General features: G+C 38.5%; 1 protein-coding gene across 1 annotated transcript in view; it reads right to left on the minus strand.

The window, feature by feature from the left end:
- Positions 1–14,226, minus strand: part of acacb (acetyl-CoA carboxylase beta) — a 53,168-nt gene extending 38,942 nt beyond the window's left edge. The window contains 5 exon segments of the mRNA XM_036598354.1: positions 510–642; positions 9,557–9,751; positions 10,007–10,137; positions 11,056–11,241; positions 13,971–14,226. Coding sequence (XP_036454247.1) covers positions 510–642; positions 9,557–9,751; positions 10,007–10,065 — 387 coding nt within the window. The 5' untranslated portion in view covers positions 10,066–10,137; positions 11,056–11,241; positions 13,971–14,226.
- Between the last annotated feature and the right edge of the window lie 4,876 nt (positions 14,227–19,102).

Raw genomic sequence — 19,102 nt, forward strand, 5'->3', positions numbered from 1 at the left:
ATGAGAAGCTCTTGAATATGTAAATAATAAATAAAAGAAATAAAGGCTCCTGGACCCACAGCCCACCACCATATTTAAAATAATAAAAATCCAACTAACACAAAAATGCCCAAAAACAGTGGAGAAAACAGGCTATTTCACACATTTTAAAAAATAATTTTGCTTGTTTTCATTTTATTTGTTCCCAAAATTTATTTAAAGCACATGTAAACAAACAGTAGCTGTTAATTAAAAGAATTATTTTTTTTTTTTTACGTTTTTTGTTTGTTTTACTGTCTGAGTATGGGATGTCGGTGGGGAAGATGTTTGTGCCCAGGGGCTTAGTGAGACCATGATCCAAGCACACCTTCATTAAAAACAATGGTTTCAAATTTCTGCCAGTCACAGGCCTGACCGTTTGGGGTGTGGTAACCTTCACATTGCAAAAATCAGTGCTGTAGAATAGCCAGTTTCAGAGAGATGCTTCAAAGCATTATTCCCACACTGTCTTCTAGGCCCACATGCTTCACCTTTTCTATGACATGGGTTCCTCCAAAGCGTTTGACGAATTCGGCCGGAGAGGCCACGGTGAAATCTCTGGGCACGTCCATCCTCCTCTGCTCTCGGCCTCTCCTCATCAGGTGGGGACCAGACATACTAGGCCTGTAACAGACAGGAACAAAGGTACAAGTATATGTGACTGATGTCGATTACAGCAGGAGGTACATGTGAGAAAGTACACTGGAAATCTGACCCTTTTACCTCTCTCTGCCAGTTGACCCTGAATAACCTACAGAGCTCTGATAACTCTGCTGATATACAGTGCTTAACTTGCTTATTATGCTGATTTGCTTGCATGCAAAACCGCTGCCTTGTGTTTTTTTTTATTTTATTTCTTAAGTATATTTTTCTGTTTGTTGTAGTGCCGGGCGATGTGGTAAACACCTAACAACACATTTTATGATACACAATAAGTCCTACAGTATTTACTTTCCCTGAGGTTTGATACGATGGAACACATGAAAAAGCACTTGTATTGCCACATTTTTAAAAATACTGTCAAAAAGTGTGAAATCAATGATGTTTATTCAATATTTCACATACTGCACTGGACTAATACAACAAATACAACTAAACAGGACTAATTAAGGTTTCCTTGTAAAGAAACATGTAGTTTTCTGTGATGCAGTGACATATCGCATGACTACTCACCGCTAGTTTAATATCAGTGTGTTTATATGGAAGCTCTTTTCTTGTATGTGTGTGAACTTGAATTGCTTGCTTATAATATCAAGCCTTGTGGACTAGAGCAGAAAATTAGCCAGTTGGCTAAAAGAACAGAGGATCATTTTAATTTTAATCAAGCCTACAGTTACTAGTAGAAAACCATTTGGCAACATGCACAGATGCATGTTCTACACAATGCAGTAATCTATCAAATCTAATAGCAACAAAAAACAAGAATACACTGTCAAGCGAGCTTGTGAAGCTAAACATGCCTAGAACTTATACAGCACCAACACATACACATGTACAGTGTTCTTTTGTACATACCCGGTAATAATCCATCAGAACAATGTGCCACACTCAGCTGATCTGAGCTGACCGTTCTGCTCTCTGTACCCTGCTCGTCTAGGTAACTGCACTTGCAGGCCTATTACACAGGCCAATCACGTCTGAGTATCTAATCACTGCAGTCACAGGGAGGTGGTGCTAACCCCTTCATCACAGTCTGGACTTCAACACTTCATATCCTGCTGAAGTGTTATTTCTTGACAGCGACAACAATAATAACAGCACAAAAATACAGTAGGAACCAGAGCACGCAAAGGACCAGCACAGAACCTTAAACAATTTTATCATAGTATTGAAAAATGAAAAAATGAGTATTAGTAAATGTAAACCTGCACAGCTGATACAGCCCTCGCTTTCTTCTCAGCATCTCTCATTGAAACCACTAAGCATCTAGATACAGCCTATCTACAGGTTATAGCTCAGCTGTACTGATTTATGAGATCACTATTTTGCACAAGCGTGAGCTACTCTGCAATATTCCATTTAAAAATCAATTAATTCTTTAATAAATAACATTTCAGAGCCAAATCAATCCATACAGTATATAGGTACAGCGTTAAGATGTTTATACTTAATATCAAAAATCAGATCAATTCTTGATCTCCAAACATTAAAGTAGTTGTAAAGTAAGTAACACTTAAAGGAACACTAACGTCCAGCTTCACTCAGCATCTTGAGGTCCATATATTAAAAAAAAAACAGGAAATTTTTCTTTGACTAACTAAATGAGTTTCTTGTAGTACCTAAACAATGTAATAGCTTCAAAATGTAATGTTCAGTCCACAGGCCATACTCTCACCTAATGAGGCAAGACAGTCTGAACCTAAAAGGTTAACGGCTAAACCTAAGCGACTGACTTTTCCTTCCTCTGTCTTTTTCCCTTTAACACATTACAGTGTAATGTCTGCTCTTTCAAGAACAAGCCAGACTAAAACTCACTAAACGGGAGGTGAGATACTCTGTGCTTTGCACCGTTTTACATTAAAGAATTTCAACCTGTCCACTACTAATGACAGCCATTCGTCTTACTGCAGTAAGACAGCTACTTCAGCCTACAGCAGTTTAGCTCCGCTCATTCAGCCTACAGCAGTTTAGCCCCACCCGTTTCCACTGTAGTGATATGGAGTGCTGTTATTGTAGACAGTCTCTAGTTATTGTGATGAAAGTGGGAAATGGATGTGGGAAAATGATCAAACGTTGTGCTGTTCCTGTACTGTCAGGCAGCAAATTGGATCATTGCAGTTTCCAAAGGACCTACACATCTGAAAGGAACAGCTGAGGTTTTTTTCCACATTTTAGTCCGAACTACTTTTTAAACGAGGCACAATACAGGACAGCCAATGAGACAGAGGTCATGAGCATTTATCAGTCTTGTAATACGAACATGTTAAAAGTATGCCTGTTTTGATGCATAAACCCACATTAATTTTATGTTATGGACATGGAAAAGATAAAACAGAAGAAAAATATCCCGTTATATATATGGGCCCTTGCTGGCCTGCTCTGTTCTGTCCAGCTGGAGAGGTTAAAGGGACATGTGTTTTTCCAGCTGGCTTTGACACAGGCTGCTTTGATACTGGAGCAGGTGACAGCAGAGACAGAACAGTCAAACAACAAACTAAGGCTAGATGGTATTGCATAAGTTAGAGGTGGGTGATATAAAAAAAAGGTATAACACAATACTCAGACATTTTCAAGATACACAATATGTATCTTTTGATGTTTTGACGCAGACAAAACGCACCAGTTGTGCCACATTTGACACTGAAAATGAACAACTTGTAAGCCTGTGACGATTATTACATACTTGCAATTATTTGCTGATTTTGTTAATTTTGTTAAGCTGACCGCAATTATTTTCCACAGTTGTTAACGTTCACTAATATATGTTTATGTTGCAACAAACAGAATATGAATCAGATGCTTTTTCATCTGTTGGGTTGAGGCAAATAAATGTAAATACAAGAAGGCAGAAAGTGTATGTATTGAGACACAGCCAAACCACGAAAGTTCTTCTGACTGACATTATATGACCTTTAGAGGGCAGCAGTGAGTAATGTTTGTTTATTTGAGTTGAGCTGTTTCTACAGTCAGTTGGAAGCTACTAAGTATTGACAGCTAGTGGACAATCAACTAATAGAGGCAAGACGGCTTATTAGTTTTAATTAATTTAATTTAATAAAATAATCATCAGCTAAAATGTCAAGAGTTACAGACATAATAACTCGCAATTATTACATAATTACCAACTCACAATTACTTAAATATGATCACAATTACATAAGCTGACTGCAATCACTTTACACAGTCACTGGATTTCAGTCATAATGTGCTCCAAGAAACAAAATGTGAACTGGAGGCATTAAGGCAAATAAAGCTAAATAAAAGAAAGCAGTTAACTTCTTTAAATCAGAGGCTCATTACACACTACGGCTTATTCATTTACTACACAGACTACAATAGAAACTAGCTGAGTTATTAAGCTATAGCAGTGTGCAGTAAAACACCGGGCCTGCCGGTGGGCCCTGGCCTGTTAAGGGGCTAATGCATTCATTCAGACATGAATCATGGGGCTTACGATGAAAACGAAAAAAGGGTCTAATGTCCAACTTGGTGCTCTAAAATGCTCAGATGTGCTGAGTGTGCAGTGCTGAGTAATGTTTTCTCCTTATCATCTTGCACATGTTATCCATGTAGCAACCTATAAGGTCTTTAGCATGTATGCTAGCAGAATCAATTGTTTTGCTTATATTCTTCCTCTCGTGAAGAATCTGTAGAGTTGCTTAACTCTACACATAATTCTGTGTAACTGTGGACATTTTTGTGAGTAATGACTCAACAGTTTTAGCTACTAAGCAAACATAGCTAGCAAGTTGGGCCAATTTAGCCACTTGTGTTTGAATAGCTGCAAACAATGAACAAGACTATTATATTGTACTGTACAGTACATAATCACTGTACATACCGTGCTATAATCCTACTGAATAAGAATCTTCCCCACTTACTGTAGTCAATGCACATACACACTTTCATTCACTGCAATATACATGTTTTATATATACGCTTACATTTATATTCACTGCTATTTTTTACTTTATCTTTTTATATATGTTTTTTATTGGATTTAATTTTATGTTGACACCTGCACCAAGAGAACCCGATTCTAACTGTTAATCACAAATAGTTATTTGCCAATTAATCGCAAGCTAAAATGTTGTGATCATGACAGCTCTAGCTTAGTGGTCATTTGGACTCAAAATGAAAGGTGGCCTCTGAATTTTGCACAGTACTGTAGTATTAACACATCTTAAACTCCAAAAGGAGGCCACTGCAAACTTTCAGGAGTTCCTGGAGACATGGTGTGGGAAACAAGGAGGGAGGGCATGACTGTGAAACTGCAGCTCAGTCTGAGCAGGCTTTGTTCTCAGCCGTCCAGCTGCAAATGCTGAACATGATGCACGTCTGCAAATGCATTAGGATCAGAAACAGGGCCTGTTCATTCTGTCTGCGCGTGGCTTCATGCATTAACTGATCTTGATCAGCGCTGTAAGAAGCTGGCAGCAGTAGCGGAGAAGCTAAGAGTTTCTACTGACCTCCTGAGCTCCTGAAACCAGTTGACCACTTGCTGTCCATCGCTGTCCATGACACAAACTTGGACATTCGAACAGAAAAAAAAAGACAACACCAGCCCCTTTTGCACTCTTTCTTTTCCTCTTTCTTTTCAGTAACTCTTCCTTAGTCTTTCTCTCTCTCTCTCTCCGCCCTCTTCCTTTTTAACCCAACCCCTCTCTCTCACTGCTGTTCACACACTGCCTCTCGTCTCTCTCCTCCTCCTTTCTCTCTCTCTCTCTCTCTCTCTCTGTCCCCTCCCCCACGCGGACCAAAACAACTCTGTAAAACAGAAGCACGTGGCTCAGAAACACAGTGTCAGTACTGAGGCGCTTTCAATACCACGCCTGCAGGAAACCCAACACCACGCTCACTCGAACACACTCACGTTTCCGCTTTTGGAACATGTTGTACACAAAGAGTTTCACTTACATAAACTTCCTGACAAACTGTAAACAAAAGACTTTTTTACGGTAACTTAATGTGTGTGATATACGGCCTGACAGCTTTTCAGAGCTGACCAACATGGCAAAAATGCAACGTCACGATACTTGAAGTTTTCACGATGTCATATTTATATTTACATCATCTGATAAATCAGAACAGAGGAAATAGTGCCCCAACTGAAAATACGATTAAAAACTATGAATCACACTAAATCCAATTAAAAAGTACTACTGGTGCTCTCTTTGTGAGCAAACATGCAGTGTTTTTATCATCTATATTCCACTACAGCCTGAGTAACACAGGCCCTTTTACAGAATTAGCTCAAATTGCTGTCCCACAGTAAAAAAAAAACTGTTTAAAGAAACAAGAATTATGCTCTGATTTATTTTAACTCAGGTATTAATCTTTAACGTTCTGCTCAACATTTTGGTAGAGCACATTTTGAGTCACTATATATGTTCTGATTTTGCCGCAAAGTGCCATCTCAACAGTTTGGTAGGCGCGAATATTTCAAAAACTGTGGGGTAAAAAAAACGAACAAAAACATGAAAATTACAAAAAAAAATTCCATTGTTTTTTCTTGGTGAGGACATCAAAAGGTTTAACAGAGATAGCAATAGGCCACATATACAAAATTATAGGGTTCTTTCTGTTGTGGTATCTGTCCCAAACCCCAACCCCTAAATTTACACATGGGAGATAATACTTACATTTTTGGGGATTTTAAATGTATATATTTTTTAAGATCTTTCTGATTTCCTTTAAAGTGAAGTTGAAAGATTTCGATGTAGAATGAGTTTAATTTTTTAATTAAAAAAATGCTGTCCCACGTTTTTTAATGTCACCACTGAAACACTCAAAGTTTTAGTCTGTGGGCGGAGACTTATTTTAGCCACACCCCTGCATTTTGGAGCAGGAAGTGAGACTGCATCCCTGTCCCTCATGGCCACATGGTGAGCAGTTAGATCCCACTGTTTTGAAGTAAATGAGCCCCTAAGACTAAAAAAATCAGTGTGGAACATTAAGAATTAGAACTGTCACCACCAAAACACGTATTTTCTGCAATTAAGTAAACTTTTTTGTGTTTTAATAAAACATTTATGATTTTATGTGTGAACAGCTGTTCAAAGCTGTGTTTGCTGATCATGTTCTGGCTGTGTTTTTCAGTTCTGCTCAAAATGAGCCAAAGTTGTCACTACCGAAGCAGACAGAACTGAAATGTGGTAGTTTGGGTTGTGTTATGATTGTGTTGTTAGTGACAAAATGGAACGCTCAATCATTTATTTTAATAAAAAAAAAAAACATAATTAAGGTATAACATCACTCAAAGCAAAAGGATTTTAGTCCAAGTAGGTTAAAAGTCCAAATGTGTTTCAACTCGACTTTGAACCAGTTAAGCAGAACGATGAATTTCGGACACATTAACTTAAAAACAGTGGTTCACCATGTGGCCATGAGGGAGAGGGATGCAGTCTCAAATTCCTGCTCTAAAATGCAGGGGCGGGGCTAAAATAAGGCCCGTCTACTGACCAAAACAGTTTTGGTAGTAACATGAAAACGAGTGGCAATTTTAAATGAAGTCTTTTATTTAAAAATTAAATGAAATGAAATCTTTCAGCTTCGATTTAAAATAAATAAAACATTCTTTAAAATTAGGTATTAATTTCACAAGTGTAAATTTAGTTGTTAGGGTTTGGGACTGACTCCTCTCAACAGAAAGCACCCTATAAATGATGATTTTGTATATATTTGGCTCATTACTATCTATATTAATGCCTTCGGATGAAATAGACTAGAACATAATTCTTTATCCAAGCTCTGAATACTTCATTGCTGATTTTTCGGTAAAATGGTTCATATCTACAAAAACTTGTGACTAAATGTAATATTTCTTTGAGTGTTACAGAATGCAGCAAAAATAAAAAAACAAAAACAAAAACAAAATAAAAGCAACAACAATAACAAAAAAAAAACACTTGTGCAGCAACCTATCATCGCTTAAACATTCTCCTTTTCTGGAGTGCAAGAAAGGTGTCATCATACATTGTTTTGAAATACTGGCCAAACCTAAACATAATTCCAATGCAGATAAATGTTTCTTAAACAATCATCTGCGATACTGATAGGATTCCCTGCTCACTAACCTGTAGATCCTCTTCTCCTGCCTCTTTTCTCACCTCTTAGCTCACAAAGATTCACTTCCATTTCTGAAAATGTGTCCCTGGAGTAGCAAAACAAGAGTCCTCTTCAGGAGAGATGTTCTTTACCGGCCAGGGACCCGGCTAGTGCCGCTATCTGAGTCGAGTACTCATGGTTGAGGCCCTAATTACCCAGACTGGCATTCTTAAAGGCTTTCAGTGCAGAAGAGCTGATCCAGGATCAGACTCCTCAGCCTGTTTACGCTGATCTAAGTTGACCAGAGACGCTTTGTGAATGCCGGCCCAGATTCTTTCCACAGGTCAGGTAAACACATAAAACTAGCCTTCACTACAGTGCGTGCCCGCTCAGAGTCCATCTCTATCTATGGTCTTCCCCAGAGGACAAACAATCAGGAGGAATGAGGGGACACAGTGTGTTGGCCAAAACCATCTAGAGGCCTGTTTTTTGTTGCCATGTCATTGTGCATGCTGTTCACAGTCAGTGTCAGACAGGAGAGCTTCCAGAAATAGCACAGAGACGTACGGCATGCGGTTATAACACACAGGCCGAGCACATGGAGAAAGGTCATGTGACCAGGTCATGTGAGTGGCCACAACACCTTAGAGTCATAAATCAGACAATTTCATGTGCAACAACGCCCTCTGGTGGTATAAATGTAGGAGGAAAAGCTTGAAATTAACAAGAGAATAGGAAAGACAAAAAAACTCACACCGAACTCAAAAGTACCTTCAAGTGAGCCGGCTGATTAGCCAAACTAGATGCAATTTAACAGAATAAATAATCAAAATAGCTTAATTTAAAGTAATTCAGAGTGGTTTTATTGTAGAGGAACAGACTCAGATTTCTTTACCGTGGTGGTGATAGGAACCAGAAGTCACCATGTCTACAACACAAATATAGACGTTTTATTTCCTATCCAAAACCACCAGTGAACCTACACAAGTCTTTAAATGGAATGCTGATGATGGTAAAAGCAAGTTTTCTTTGGGGACTATTTTGCCATATAATGCCATGCATGTACTTCTCCACCATGAACAGATAAAAAAAATGCTTTTAGAGACATTAAACTCTTCAGATGTCTGGTTCCTATCACCACCACTGTGAACAATTCAGACTCTGTAAGTTTCTCTATAACAGAGCGTTTCACACCAAACCACTCTGAATGACTCTGTTTACATCTTAAACATTCAATTATGCAAAATTATGCACATTTTGAAAAAGAGGTGGAGTTCCCCTTTAAAGCACATACAGTGTAGAAGCAGCTGTCCTGCTTAATAATAAAGAATAAGAAAAGATTTCACTAGCTTATTTATTTTCTAGATACTTTTTAAAATATTTCAGGCACACAGATAGTGTGTCCTTTTTATACGCATAAATGTTATTTTGGTCAACTATTGTTGTTTTTAATGTTCTTTATAAACGAGACCCTCCAACAAAAACCATATCCTAACCATTCCACCCTTTTTGTTGCATTATCAGTTATTTTGTTTTCTATTTTTGAATTGTTTTCCTTGTTTTCTACATTAAAAAGCCCAACTATGCTTTATTTACCCCTTTATTTGAACTACACGGCATCAAACAATGCCATAACCTGCTTCTATGATTTTTATAACAAAGTCACAGATACTATTTTCTACTTACTATTTATTTACTTCACCAGTTACCTACAGTGTTACTCTGAAAGCAGTGCAGTGATGAGTCTTCAACCTTTCATCAGATGACATGATCAGAGTAAACATAAACACAGAGCTCAGAGGTGTTACTGAGTGTTAGAGTAGACCCCTACCTTATGCTTATGGAGGGCTGAGGGGGGGTCTGCGTCTCCTGTGAGGTCGAAGTTGTGGCTTCAGGGGCTGCTGAGTTTTGAGGTTTGGCAGTTTGGCCCAGAGCTTGAGGTTCGTCATCAGACGAGTTATCTTCAGACGCTCCCAAGATGAACTTCAGCTTCTCTCTGGCTTCTTCAGCTGCTCCAAACCTGGGCCTGGAAGTGTGTGATGATATTTATCATTAGTGTGAGAAATTCTGTCACATCATATTATCATGATGTCACCAGCACTCAAAGAAGACTGACCAGCTGCATGTTCCACTGTAGACCATAATTAGTCCTGTTTGATTTAGTGCAGTGCAGCATGTGAAAATCACTGTACTCACAATTTTTATTTTTTTTTAAAAATGTGGATCTTTTTTTCTAACCAATCAAACCTCAGAAAAAAATATTTCTTTTGTCCACCCCTACCTGGAAGCTTCCGTGGTAACTTCAGAAGGGCATGATAAATCTGGAGCTGTTTGTTCCATGGCGTCTGATTGGATGGACAGATGGTCAGTTGAATCGACTGTCTCACTATCTGTTAGCACACAACAATCCCCCTGTAAGAAAGGGAGGGAGAAACATTGATATAAATGTATGCAGCAGTGTTACATTATGGATTTTAGTGTATTGTTGATAAGCCCCGCCCACAAGGGAAATCACTAATAGCTCCGCCCACACGGGTAATCAAATATAAACTTAAACAAGTGACAATTATCAACAAAACAAATAGCATCCCTCAACCTTTACATTATTAGAAACACATTTTTTCATCAATCAACCAATCAATGAAGTAATTTTATGAGACTATATTGTAACATCTAGGGCTGTTACTATTGATCATTTACTAATAATTTGCCATTTACTCTGACAATTAATAATCAGCTTTAAAAAAAGGCCAAACAATAACAAACGACTCAACTAAACAATAATGAGTCATGCAGAGTCTTTCAAAAGATCACAAAATCCATTACAGGAAAAAGATAGTCCTGTGCAAAAGTTTGGAAGCCCCTGGTCGAATTACATGTTTTGTTTGACTTGTGAAAGTCAGTACACATCCTCGACAGGGAACACACTTCTGCACATTTTAATGCATGTGTAACGTTTACTAAATTTAACATACAAATGAAAAATACAACATAAAATGTGCAAAAAGCTATGGCACTCTTTACATTTGAAAAAGTGCCTGTCTTACAACTTCATGATGAATGAACAGACTGATGGAAATGGTCCAAACTGACTCGCATAAAATCTTGCATTTTTCCTTCTCTTTTCTGAAGATACGAGGCTTCGTTCTGACAGCGATGCCATATAAAAACACTGTGGCGAAAAATCTGACAAGTAAACTCCGCTGACTTATTGAGAGGATATATTATTTTTTAAATCCAGTAATTCTGACAGCCTTAGTAAAATCAGCCTTATCACACTGTTATTGATCAGACTGTGGTATATGCTGTGTTATAAACATCATATCCTACCTCTAAGTGGTTTGCCGCGCTGCAAAAGCTGGATCTCTTGCATCAGCTTCTCAAGGGAGGCATCCAAACAGGCTGTCAGTTTACAACAACAGAGCGTAGAGGACATGAGAAATCCAGCTCAGAGGCCATCAGCAGGACTGAACGTAAGTCCTTCAGGAGGGAGTCTTTTTAAGCATCTAAAATGGCCTAAAATGGAAAAAATAAACAGTAAGAGATGGTTAACTAAATACTGAATAACAGTAGTGATGGCCTTTTTGAAGCTAAAGTGAGTGGCTATGAAAATAACAAAAAAACTTTTCCATACTGAATAAATACTTGTGGAATGTATAGTCAGAAATTAGCCTCTTTTTTTTTTCTAAGACAGTCTGAATCTCACCTACAGGACTCAACCCTTGATATTAGCCTGGACTGTGATTCACAGAACATACAGCACATGTCAAAAGTTTGGGGACACCTAGGTACAAGATTGAAGTGTTTTCCTTGTCAGGTTGCCATTATTTGCCATATCAAACAGTAAGATTGATAAACAGAGCTGATAAAAGTTCTACCTTGGGAACAAAGCCAAAGGCCACGTGTTTTACTCTCTTGTGACGTCAGTACACAAACCTTTGGGCCAAAAGACTTCAACAACTTTTAACAACAGACACTTTGATGAACATCAAACAACAAAATCATTCACACAGAGCTGAAGTTCACAAAACCTTTTCGTTTTTTAAATAACATTGACATTAACAGTGAAACTCAAACATTACTCAAGGCAGGGTGTCTCCAAACGTTAACACAAAATTTACATAAAGATCATAAGCAACACCACTTTGAAAAAAACCTACTTACCCACAACGACCCATATTAATCAGGACAGTCCACATCCCATTAGAATCTGCTAAGCCATATTTATATTAAGGGCTAAAACTGTGACATAAGCAGCAGATGGACAAACAGAAATGGTGAAAGCAGCGGCCAAACAGGTCAGTAGCTGCTGGACACAAGTCTGCATGTTGTACCGGCATGGTCTGTCCCGTCAGCCCGATCGTATTTTACCCCTTGCCCTATGAGCGTGACCTCACTGTGTTTATTTCCAGCCCACCCCCTCCTCTCTCCTACAAACAGACCCTCAGAAGGCATGCAGTCAGCACTTCAGTATCCACACATCCACTGCAGGCTCCAATACAGACCAGATATTAATGATACTAATCATGCTGAAAGAGTGCAGGGCTGAACGAAATCTGGGTCTAAGAAACTGAGAGCAAACCTGGACCTGGAGAGCGGCTGAAAGCTGCAGCCTGTCCTTTATGCTTTGTTGATTATGGAAGGAATAAAAAGAAAAGAAAAAAAGCAGAGGGACTCTGGCCAAGAGGAGGTCGACTGCTCCTCCGTCACCACGACACAGAACACGTTAACAGGCTGTTACTGTTTGGGACTTTGTGCCAATTTGTGACTCTCCTTGTTTGTGCCTGTTGGCAACTAAGCCTACTTCTTTTCTGTTCGTGACTATTTTTTTGCATGTTTTTACCTGTTTGTTACTGTTTATACCCATTTCTGTTCAATTACTGCAGGTCTCACTGCGTCTGTTTTTGGTCTTTATTTTCCCTAGCTATCTGTCTTTTTCCTGTTTTACCTGTCTGTAAGAGTATTTATTATGAAGTTAACGTATTTATCCTATTTTTAAATCAATTTAATGAATTTCTACCTGTCTGTGGGTGTATCTATCCTATTTTTAATCCGATTTAGTAGGTTCTTACCTGTCTGTGGGTGTATTTATCCTATTTTAATTAGGTTTAGTAGGTTCTTACCTGTCTGTGGGTGTATTATCCCACTTTTAATCTGGTTTAGTGCATTTTTACCCATCTGAGAGTGTATTTATCCTATTTTAAATCTGGTTTATAAGTTTTTACATGCATGTGAGTATATTTATCTTAATTCTAATCCAGTTTAATAAGTTTTTACATGCTCGAGTGCATTTATTTCAATTTTAATATGGTTTAGTGTTTTACCCTCTGGGTGTATTTATCCTATTTTAAATCTGGTTTAATAAGTTTTTACGTGTTTGAGTGTATTTATCGTATTCTTAATCTAGTTTAGAAGTTTTACCTGTCTGTGGGTGTATATATTCTATTTTAATCAGGTTTAGTAGGTTCTTACCTGTCTGTGGGTGTATTTATCCTATTTTTAATGCGGTTTAGTAGGTTCTTATCTGTCTGTGAGTGTATTTATCCTATTTTTAATCAGGTTTAGTAGGTTCTTACCTGTCTGAGAGTGTATTTATCCTATTTTAATCAGGTTTAGTAGGTTCTTACCTGTCTGAGAGTGTATTTATCCTATTTTTAATCAGGTTTAGTAGGTTCTTACCTGTCTGTGAGTGTCTTCATCCTATTTTTAATCAGGTTTAGTAGGTTCTTACCTGTCTGTGGGTGTATTTATCCTATTTTTAATCAGGTTTAGTAGGTTCTTACCTGTCTGAGAGTGTATTTATCCTATTTTTAATGAAGTCTAGTAGGTTCTTACCTGTCTGTGAGTGTATTCATCCTATTTTTAATGAGGTTTAGTAGGTTCTTACCTGTCTGAGAGTGTATTTATCCTATTTTAATCAGGTTTAGTAGGTTCTTACCTGTCTGAGAGTGTATTTATCCTATTTTAATGAAGTCTAGTAGGTTCTTACCTGTCTGTGAGTGTATTTATCCTATTTTTAATGAGGTTTAGTAGGTTCTTACCTGTCTGTGAGTGTATTTATCCTATTTTAAGCAGGTTTAGTAGGTTCTTACCTGTCTGTGAGTGTATTTATCCTATTTTAAGCAGGTTTAGTAGGTTCTTACCTGTCTGTGGGTGTATTTGTCCTATTTTAAGCAGGTTTAGTAGGTTCTTACCTGTCTGTGGGTGTATTTGTCCTATTTTAAGCAGGTTTAGTAAGTTCTTACCTGTCTGTGAGTGTCTCCGAGCCTCTTTCTGTCCGTTCTGACCTGTCTTAGTGTCCCTGGAGCTGTATTTGGGTGAAGGGTCAGCTGGAGCTGGTGAATGAACTGAAGGAGTTTCCTATCAGCTCTCACAAACAACTAGCAGCTTATTCTGGCAGTGAGAACCCAAAGGTCAGAAATGCCTCCGTATGACACTTGTTACAAAGACGACGGGTTAGCTGTGAGCATGAAACACGTGTTTCTGCGTTTCTCATTTCAAACTCAACACTTATAACCCGCACAGTGGTCATTCTCCGTTCGAGCAGGTCAAAACCCCCTCTTTCTGTATAAACTAACGTACAGCTATAGAGCAGCCACCGTTAACTGACTCGTTAAGGCAGTAAACATGACGCTACGCGTTGTTTTCATACTCTTGAGTGGTTTCGTGTAGGATATGTTAAGCAAACTTCACCGTGAACGTAGTGGCCACATTAATGTGCCGCTGACCGAAACAGACTGACCAGGACAGGTGTTGGTCAGAAAGTTTAAGTTGCTCTCTTATTAGAATTTTCCGTTCCACCTTAAATGGTGCAGCAGTGACGCTCTGTGCATTGTGGTGGCTGTGCGGGCGCCAGGGTGTAAGCGCGAGTATTTAAGGTGGAACAGAGGAGTCGCTAAGAAAACAAGCCTCGTAAGTGAACTACGTTACGTCGTGTTGCACGTTTGTAAACAACTGGCTAGAGTGAGTTATCGGACACCAACCCCCTCAGCATCAGATAACAGGTGTGGCTGTCTGGCTTATAATATCTGATAATCACCTCTTCGGGCTGAGTTCGCGAAAATCAGGGCGTTGACATCGACACCTAAACCTGAAACTGCTCCGCACAGTTACCATCATGTCATCCTGCAGCAGAACCAGAGCTCCGATATAGTTTGTGGCTGCGTCCCATTTCACGAGCATCGTTCACTTCTGCTTGTTTTCCTCACTTGAGGTTGAGTGGCTGCGTCCCATTTTACTATTATTGTTCACTTAAGCTTGTGCCCTTCAATCAGTCCAAAATAGAGGCTTGTAGCTGTGTGGCTGTGTTCCATTTCACGAGTATTGTCTACTTCTTGTTTCTTTGACTCACTCATGTTGAGAGGACAGATGTGGTTGTGTGACTGCGTCCCATTTCAGGTTTGTCGTCTACTTCAACTTTTGTCTCCTTCGCTCTGTTTTAAACAGAGGACAGTTGTAGCTGGGTGGCTGTGTCCCATTTCAACATTCTCATTCGTTTCAGTTTGTTTCCATCATTCAGTTTAAAATATAGAGGACTGTTGAGGTTGTGTGGCTCTGTGCCATTTTACTATTATTGTTCACTTCAGCTTGTGCCATCAACTCGGTTCAAAATAGAGGGTTGTAGTTGTGTGGCTGCATCCCATTTCACAAGTATCGTCTACTTCAGCTTGTTTCTTTCACCTATTTTGAAACCGAGGGCAGTGTATGGCTGTGTCTCATTTCACTATTATTGTTGACTTCAGCTCGTTTATTTCACTTAGTTTCAAATAGAGGACCCTTGTAGCTGTGTGGCTGCGTCCCATTTCACGATTATTGTTAATTTCAGCTTGTTTCCTTCGTTCAGTTTAAAACAGAGGATAGGTGTGGTTGTGTGGCTGCGTCCTTGTCTACTATTAGTGTTCACTTCAGCTTGTGCCGTTCACTCAGTTTAAAATAGAGGGTTGAAGTTATGTGGCTGTGGACAGTGGTAGTTGTGTGGCTGCGTCACACTTCACAAAAAAACGGCCATTTTTATTTCTTCATTTATTTATTTATTTTATCCCTGACTGCAATAGGACAGTTGTAGTTCTGTGTCTGAGTCCCATTTCACAATTATGATTCACTTCAGCTTATTTCCTTCAATCATTTTAAAGTAGATGGCCGCGTCCCATTTCATGATAGGACAGTTTTCATGTTTATCATTCACTTTATTTTATTTTCTTCATTCCGTTTAAATTACAGGACCGTTGTAATTGGATGGCTGCATCCCATTTCATGACAAGACAGTTGTAGTTGTGTGGCTGCGTCCCATTTTAAGATTATCATTCACTTCAGCTTATTTTCTTAATATTCATTTTGAAATACAGGACAGTTTTGGTTGGATGGCTGCGTCCCATTTCACAATAGGACAGTGGTAGTTGTGTGGCTGCATCCCATTTCAAAATTATGTCACTTCAGCACATTTCCTTAATTAGTTTTAAAACAGAGGACAGTTGTTGTTGTGTGGCTGCATCCCATTTCACAATTATCTTTCACGTCAGCTTGTTGACTTCATTCATTTTAAAACAAAATAGCCCAGATTGAAATAGGACAGTTGCAGTTGGATGGCTGCGTCCCATTTCACAGTTACCATTCACTTTGGCTCATTTCCTTCATTCATTTGAAAATACTTGGCCGTTGTAGTCAGATGGCTGCGTCCCATTTCACAATAGGACAGTGTTAGTTATCTGGCTGATATACACCACAGTTATAGTTATATGGCTGTGTCCCATTTCACAATCATCTTTCACTTCACTTTGTTTCTTCATTCATTTTAATATACATAACAGTTGTGTGTCCCATTTCACATAATCGCCGACTTCATCTTTTGTTTTAACCCAGATTGAAATCGGACAGTTGTAGATGGATGGCTGTGTCCCTTTTCACAATTATCATTCACTTCAGCTCGTTTCCTACATTCATGTTACAGTAGAGGACATTTATGGTTGAGTGGCTGCGTCCCATTTCGCAATTATATTTCACTTCTTCTCTTTTACCCAGTCTGAAATAGCACAGTTGTAGTTGTTTGGATGCGTCCCATTTCACAGTTATCTTTTACTTCGGCTTGTTTCCTTCATTCATTTTAAAATACCCAACAGCTGAAGTTGGATGGCTGTGTCCCATTTCACAAACTCGCCCACTTTATCTTCTTTTTTATTTTACCCAGATTGACATAGGACATTTGTGGTTGGATGGCTGTGTCCCATTACACTATAGAACATTGACATTTATGTGGTTGTGTCCCATTTCACATCAGCTTGTTGTCTTCATTCATTTTAAAACACACAACAGTTGTAGTTCTGTGGCTGCGTCCCATTTCATGATTATCATTCACTTTAGCTTATTTCCTTCATTTTAAAGTACATTTGTGGTTGGATGGCTGTGTCCCATTTCATGATAAGACAGTGGTAGTTCTCTGGCTGTGTCCTGTTTAACAAGCACCATTCACCTCAGGACATTAGTTGATTTTAAAATACAGGACAGTTGAAGTTGTGTGGCTGCGTCCCAATTCACAATTATCTTTCACTTCAGCTTGATTCCTTCTTTCATTTTAAAATATGCAACAGTTAAAGTTGCGTAAAGTTGTGGTTGGATGGCTGCGTCCCATTTCACTGTAGAGCATTGATATTTATGTGCCTGCATCCCATTTCACTTTAGGCCGTTTCCTTAATTCATTTTAAAATAGACGACAATTGTAGTAATAGAGGACAGTTGGACTTGTGTGGCTGCGTTCCATTTCACAATGATCTTTCACTTCAGCTTGTTTCCGTCTTTCTTTTTAAAAATACTCGACAGTTGAAGTTTGTATGGCTGTGTCCCATTTCACATAATCGCCCTACTTCATCTTTTGTTTTAACTCAGATTGAAATAGGACAGTTGTAGTTGTGTGGCTGTGTCCCATTTCAGGATAGAACATTGATTTTTATGGGGCTGCGTCCCATTTCACGATTATCATTCACTTTAGCTTATTTCCTTCATTTTAAAGTACAGGACAGTTGTAGTTGGATGGCTGCGTCCCATTTCATGATAAGACAGTGGTAGTTCTCTGGCTGTGTCCTATTTCACAAGTACCATTCACTTCAAGATATTTCCTTAATTGATTTTAAAATAGTGAACAGCTGTAGTTGTGTGGCTGCGTCCCATTTCATAATTATCTTTCACTTCACTTTGTTTCTTCATTCATTTTAATATACATAACAGTTGTGTGTCCCATTTCACATAATCGCCGACTTCATCTTTTGTTTTAACCCAGACTGAAATCGGACAGTTGTAGTTGGATGGCTGTGTCCCTTTTCACAATTATCATTCACCTCAGCTTGTTTCCTACTTTCATTTTACAGTAGAGGACATTTGTAGTTGAGTGGCTGCGTCCCATTTCGCAATTATATTTCATTTCCTCTCCTTTTTTTTTACCCAGTCTGAAATAGCACAGTTGTAGTTGTTTGGATGCGTCCCATTTCACAGTTATCTTTTACTTCGGCTTGTTTCTTTCATTCTTTTAAAATACCCCAACAGTTGTGGTTGGATGGCTGTGTCCCATTTCACTATAGAACATTGATATTTATGTGGTTGTGTCCCATTTCACATCAGCATGTTTTCTTCATTCATTTTAAAATATACAACAGTTGTAGTTCTGTGGCTGCGTCCCATTTCAGGATTATCATTCACTTTAGCTTATTTCCTTCATTTTAAAGTACAGGACAGTTGTATTTGGATGGCTGCGTCCCATTTCCCAATTACCATTCACTTTTATTTTCTCCATTTTACTGTAGAACTTTGATATTTATGTGGCTGCGTCCCATTTCAGTTCAGGCCGTTTCTTTAATTCATTTTAAAATAGACAACAGTTGTAGTAATAGAGGACAGTTGGACTTGTGTGGGTGCGTTCCATTTCACAATGATCTTGTTGTCTTCATTCATTTTAAAATACACAACAGTAGTAGTTCTGTGGCTGCGTCCCATTTCACAATTATCTTTCACTTCAGCTTGTTTCCTTAATTTATTTTAATATACACCACAGTTATATGGCTGTGTCCTATTTCACAAAATTTCCCACTTCATCTTTTTTTTTCCCAGATTGAAATAGGACATTTGTAGTTGGATGGCTGCGTCCCATTTCATTTCAGCCCTTTTCCTTATTTCATTTTAAATTAGAGGACAGTTGTAGTTTTGTGGCTGCATCACATTTCACAATTTTCTTTCAGTTCAGCTTGTTTCCTTCATTCATTTTAAAATACATGTAGTTGAAGTTGAGTGGCTGCATCCCATTTCACTTCTGCTTGTTTCCTTCTTTCATTTAAAAATACAGGACAGTTATAGTTGTGCGGCTGCGTCCCATTTCACAAAATCGTCTGCTTCA

This window comes from Colossoma macropomum, unplaced genomic scaffold, assembly GCF_904425465.1.
Source record: "Colossoma macropomum unplaced genomic scaffold, Colossoma_macropomum, whole genome shotgun sequence".
NCBI classification, from domain to species: Eukaryota; Metazoa; Chordata; class Actinopteri; order Characiformes; family Serrasalmidae; genus Colossoma; species Colossoma macropomum.